The sequence below is a fragment of the Vicugna pacos genome, chromosome 16 (assembly GCF_048564905.1).
Source record: "Vicugna pacos chromosome 16, VicPac4, whole genome shotgun sequence".
NCBI classification, from domain to species: Eukaryota; Metazoa; Chordata; class Mammalia; order Artiodactyla; family Camelidae; genus Vicugna; species Vicugna pacos.
This window is the reverse complement of record NC_133002.1, coordinates 62,231,505-62,237,504: the sequence shown is the minus strand read 5'-3', so window position 1 is coordinate 62,237,504 and position 6,000 is coordinate 62,231,505. Positions and strand designations below refer to the sequence as shown.

The 6,000-nt window shown below is 49.8% G+C and overlaps 1 protein-coding gene across 2 annotated transcripts in view; it reads left to right on the top strand.

Moving 5' to 3' along the window:
* The first annotated feature begins 3,789 nt into the window (after positions 1-3,789).
* Positions 3,790-6,000, top strand: part of NPLOC4 (NPL4 homolog, ubiquitin recognition factor) — a 43,063-nt gene continuing 40,852 nt past the window's right edge. Inside the window, exon 1 of one of the 2 annotated variants that reach the window (XM_072939831.1) lies at positions 3,790-4,019. In XM_072939831.1, the coding sequence (XP_072795932.1) occupies positions 4,005-4,019 (15 nt within the window). In that variant the 5' untranslated portion in view covers positions 3,790-4,004. The remainder of the gene's footprint in view (positions 4,020-6,000) is intronic. The other variant, XR_012059901.1, reaches the window with a different exon arrangement.

The following is a 6,000-nucleotide window of genomic DNA, read 5'->3' as shown; positions in this document are numbered from 1 at the left end:
GACCCGATCATGTGAGGAGTTGTATTTTAGGGCTTAAGAGGACAAGCCTCTGCTGGCGAGATGCAGGATCCTCCCTCGGGAGCCCGGATTCGGCCCGGCTCTGTGCAGGCTCGACGTGGGTGAGGCTGGCGGGGGGCTGGCCTTGTGGCCAGCACCACAGGACCCCAGTGTGGGCCTCAGCCTGGCAGGTCCAGAGGATCAGACCCCTGCGAACTGGCTCTGGTTCCCATAACCATCCTGGGAGACCTGCCCACAGCTAAATGTGTTTATCCCGACTTGTCCACGGCAAGAAGGAAATCCTATGCATATATGTATATTTGAAGTGCCTTTCTTTTTCACAAACCACTGGCTACTAACCACTATATATAAAAATAGATGAAAAACAAATCTCTTCTGTACAGTACAAGGAACCATATTCAACATCTTGTAATAACTTTCAACGAAAAAGAATATGAAAACAAGTATGTGTATATGTATTCATGACTGGGACATTATGCTGTGCACCAGAAACTGACACACTGTAACCGACTGTGCTTCAATTAAAAAAAAATTACAATAGGGGGAAGGTATACCTCAGTGGTAGAGCACAAGCTTAGCAGGTACTATGTCCTGGGTTCAATCCCCAGTACCTCCATCAAACAAACAAACAAATAAATGAATCTCATTACCCTCCCATCTGTAAATAAATAGATGAATAAATAAAGGACCACACAGACTGCTGGGCTGTGGGCAGGTCAGGGCCAGGCCTTGTGCAGCTACACGGTGGCTCACCTCTTTGTCTGAGAGGACACACCCAGCCCTGTCAGTTACTGCATTGGGCTCCCAAGGTGGCTCTCAGGGAGACAGTGGTCACCTCTCTGGCTCCATCGCAGCCCTGTTCTGATACTGGGTAGCCTTTACCAGCACTGTTAGGGGCTGAATTGTGTCCCCTGCAAATTTATATTTGAAGTCCCAGCCCCAGCACCTCGGAGGTAGGACCTTTAAAGAATAATTAACTTAAAATCAGGCCTTTATACACGAAAACATGCTCAAAATCACTGATTATCAGAGAAATGCAAATCAAAACTATAATGAGGTATCATGTCACACCAGTCAGAATGGCCATCACTCAAAAGTCCACAAACGACAAATGCTGGAGAGGCTGTGGAGAAAAGGGAACCCTCCTCCACTGCTGGTGGGAGAGCAGTTTGGTGCAGCCACTGTGGAAAACAGTGTGGAGATTCCTCAAAAGACTAGGAATAGACTTACCATATGAACCAGAAATCCCGCTCCTGGGCATATATCCAGAAGGAACCCCATTTCAAAATGACACCTGCACCCCAATGTTCATAGCAGCACTATTTACAATAGCCAAGACGTGGAAACAGCCTAAATGTCCATCAACAGGTGACTGGATAAAGAAGAGGTGGTATATTTATACAATGGAATACTACTCAGCCATAAAAACCGACAACAAATGCCATTTGCAGCAACATGGATGTCCCTGGAGAATGTCATTCTAAGTGAAGTAAGCCAGAAGGAGAAAGAAAAATACCATATGAGATCGCTCATATGTGGAATCTAAAAAGAAAAAACAAACCCCATAAATATAAAACAGAAACAGACTCACAGACATAGAATACAAACTTGTGGTTGCCAGGGGGGCGGGGGGTGGGAAGGGACAGACTGGGATTTCAAAATGTAGAACAGATAAACAAGATTGTACTGTGTAGCACAGGGAAATATATAAAAGATCCTGTGGTAGCTCACAGTGAAAAAAATGTGACAATGAATATATGTATGTTCATGTACAACTGAAAAATTGTGCTCTACACTGGAGTTTGACACAACATTGTAAAATGACTATAACTCAATAAAAAAAAAAGTTAAAAAAATAAAAATAAAACCAGGCCTTTAGGGTGGGCCCTCTGCAGTGTCCTTGTAAAAAGAGGAAACTGGGATGCAGAGAGACACTAGGGATGCACCTGTAGAGAGAACAGACACAGGAAGAAGGCGGCCGTCCAACTGCAAGCTTCAGAAGAAGCTCAACTCTGTCACCTGAACTTGGTCGCACTTCCAGGCTCCAGAACTACGAGAAAATGGATTTAAGCCACCCGGCCTGCAGTGTGTTGCTACAGCAGCCCCAGAAGACAAACGCAACTACTCATATAGCTTCACAGAATCAACGTCATACCTTCACAGTCACATGACAGAGATGAAGAGGAAAGTGGGGTACGGCAGGACCGCACGCCTGTTGTCAAGCAACGCTCGCACGTAACTCCACTGGGAGACAGACGCGGCCAGAAGATGCAGCCCTGCGCTTCCCTGAAGGGATACACGTGCTGATAGGAGAAGCAGAAAGAGTCCGTTCTGTATGGGAAGAATGTGACAAGGTGACAGCAGGATGTGTCAGCAGAATGAAAACCGTACACCAGTCCTGGGGGCAACCCTCACAGCTCTTCCTCCGTTTGTCCAGGATCCAGCCACCTATAGGCCTTGGCTGCCCTCTGGACTATTGCATCAGCCTCCCCAGGGGTCTTTCTGCTTCTTCTCTGGCCATTTCCCCACTGTCAGTTCTCTGTTCAGCCTCCAGAAGAAGCCTAAAATGTAACACAGAGCCTGCCTCCTCCATCTCACCTTTCCAAAGGCCTCCTAACACACTTAGACTAGAATCCAAAGGCCTTTCCCTTTGTGGCAGGGTTCTTCATGACCTAGCCCTCCCCACCTTCTCTCTTTGCACTCTCTTTGCAGACTGGCCCCCTCAGCACGTCTCAGGCCCCTGGACCTTTGCATGTGCTTTCCCCTCCTATTCCACCCCTCTGTCAGATATCTGCATAGCTCATCTCATCTGGGACCTGCTCAGACCTCACCTCCTCAGAGATCTTTCTTGACCATCCTACTCAAAATCTCGTCTACCACTCTCTGTTCCTCTCCCCTGCTTTGGCACTTGTCCCCCTCTCCTATGTTACATATTTACATGTTGATCTCTGTAATCTGCCTCCTGCTGGCAGCTTGCCCCAGGGTAGGGGTCTCTCATTCTTGCTCTGTCCCCATACCACACACAAAGTAGACCCTTAATAAATATGTACTGATGTAATAATGAATAAGCCAAGTTCAAATAATTGCTGAAACAGGAGTTAGAGAACACAATGCTTTAGAAACACTGACTTTGGAACAGTAATAACAAAATCAGTGAAATTAAGATAGCAGGAAAGGGAGGAAGTGAGAGCAACGACTTCCCACCTGTTTTCAGCACAGTAGATAAACACAATCCGAAATTGAACCAAGGGCTTAAAAAACACAGGTTAGCCTCTTAGAGGTTTTCGTAACGTTTCCCCCACAGTCCCGGGCAAGGTCAGGCCCAAAATGTGGAAGGTGAAATGGGGAGCTCCTCGTTGAAAAGGATTAAAGGTGTCAAGCCAGAGACGGCGGAGCGTTGCACTCCGCGGGCGCCCATGGAGCTGGCCCTGGGGGCATGCATATTCCAGGATGTTACATCTCTGCGGCAAAGAAGCGTTTATCTAAAATGCAGCCTAAATTCATTTGTTCCTTTTGTGTTAGATTCAGGGGAAATGCCTTATTTAAAAAAATGTACCACGAAGCTCTGATGTCACCTTCCTGAAACTATTTCTCTACTTCTGTGCGACCAGCGAGGTGCCTGGGACGCGCGCTCCGCCGCTGCTCCGCTCGGGCTCTCGCGTCTCGCCACCGCGTGGCCAGAGGGGGCGCCAGTCCGCGCGTACTGCCGCGCGAGGTCGCCTGCGCATGCGCGGGCCGTTGTCAGACCGGAACCTAGTTGCGCGGCCGGAACCCGGTTGCGCGGCCTCGCGGCCCGGGGGGAGCGCGTCGGGGGAGGCACCGCACGTCGCGGCGGTGGCGGCAGGGCGGCGAAGCTGGAGCGGCGGTGGCGGCGGCGGCGGGAGGCCGGGGCTGAGGCCGAGGCCGAGGCCGGGGCTGCGAGGCCCGCGGGGCGGCAGGCGGCGGCGGCGGCCCGGGGCTTGAGTCCGGAGACGGGAGCGGCCGCCATGGCCGAGAGTATCGTGAGTGGGGCGGCCGGCCGGGAGGGCGCCGGGATGAGGCAGCAGATTTGCCGGCGCGGCCTGCGGGGAGGGAGGCGCCGCGGCCCGCCCGCCTCCGTCGGAGCTGGCCCGGCCGGCTGGGCTCCCGACCTCCCCTCCGCCGGCTCCTTTCGGCCCCTGGCCGGCGGGGGAGGCCGGGCGGCTCGCGGGGGAGTAGGCTGTCGCGGGGGGCTCGCCGGGCGTTCTTGAAGGGCTCCGGTCTCCCCTCCTCATCTCCTGTCGGCCTTTCCTGCCTCCTCCCGTCGCTTCAGTAAGTGCCTTGTCATGAGTCACCAGAGGGAGAGCACTTTCTGCAAACAGGGACCTTGCGGGACCCCCTCCCCGCAGAGGGAGCAGCGAAGAAGGGAAGCGGCGGCCTGGGGATGGCAAGGAGCGTTTGACAGTTATGTGTATGTAAAGGAATGTTGTGAAGGTTGACTTCACTTGGTACCTGACGTTAGGGATTGACACACTGCCTTTTACCCACCTTTAAGTTAAAAAAAAAAAAAGCCAATGAAAATCAGAAAAAACCGGCCAGGCGTTAACTTATGGAAAGTTTCCTCTCAAAAGTCAACGTGAGGGGGGAAAAAAGTCTATGTGGCAGGAAGAAAACCCAACAGACCAGCTGCACAGAGGAATTTTGGTCAACATTACGGAATCATTGGGATTTCCTGGGGGAAGGGAAAGTAGTACCCAGTGGCAAGTGATGTTCTGAACCTGGCTGTGCAGTGGCCTCTGCGGTTTTGCCCGGCGTCCAGAATGGCGTTCGTACTGCTCTCTGGATGTCCTGGGGCTGCAAGACCTCCAGCTGTGGCCTTTCAAGCTTTCTTCTAACGACTTCTCCTTACTCAGCTCTCCATTCAAGGGCCCTGCGGGCCCCCTCCTTGGTTCCCATCCTGCAGATGAGCAAAAGGAGTAAATGCCCTGGAAAAATGTGCCATCATCTTTTAAAATAAGATTTGCTAGGGGGAGGTATAGCTCAGGGGTAGAGCGCGTGCTTAGCATGCCCGAGGTCCTGGGTTCAATCCCCAGTACCTCCGTTAAAATAAGCAAATTAAATGAAAACCTAATTACTCTACCCACCAAGAAAAAGACTGATTGAAAATAAATAAATAAAATTTAAAAAATCAAAATAAGAGTTACGAATCAATTGGTGACTCATCCTAGAGTTAGCACTCAGATCTGCTTTCAGACTTTCTCTTCACTGATGTGTTTAACTGAGTTGAAGTAACTGTGGACAGCAGAGTTGTTTTGGAGAAGGCTGTGTTTTTCCCAGTGTGTGTATCAGGCTGTGCTCTCATTGATAGCGTGACTGCCTTGGCGAATTTCTCAGATTGTGAGGAATTAAAACATCCTTCTTCTGAAATTTATTATTTATTAATAAAGAGGTCTTCTAAAGATTTCTGTGGGCTAACTGGTTTTTTAATTTTCACTTTTTTGGTGGGGGAGGGAGAGAGTGTGGGCTAACTGGTTTTTATCTCACCAGTTCTTCGATTCCCCCAGGAAGTATTCTGGGCTTATTTTCTTATAAATAGGGAAACCTAAGTTACCAAGAAGTTGTGTGTCCTTGTTGCCAGGCCAGTCTCTTCTTGGGTATTTTATTTTATAGCCCATGTCAGAGGCCAAGCCAGAACTTCCTTCAGTATGAGTTCTGTTTGTCTCTTGGAGTTAAATACTGATCTTGGCTTGGAAACCTGGACTGCCATGCCCTGTTGTAAATAAACAAGGGGAATTACCTCTTAAGCTTTAGAACTCTCCAGAAGTATGTAATCCTGACCATTAGCTCCTCAAGGAGCGGAGTGTTATGCTCATGGTTCTGAGGGAACAAAGGAATGATCACAGAACCCCTCAAAGAGAAGGAGAGCTCTTTACTTCTTAACCTGCCTCAGTGTTGGAGACAGATTTCAGAAACAAATCAATGGAAATTTCTTAATGCCCAGGAGGCTGATTTCTAGGTGTTGAA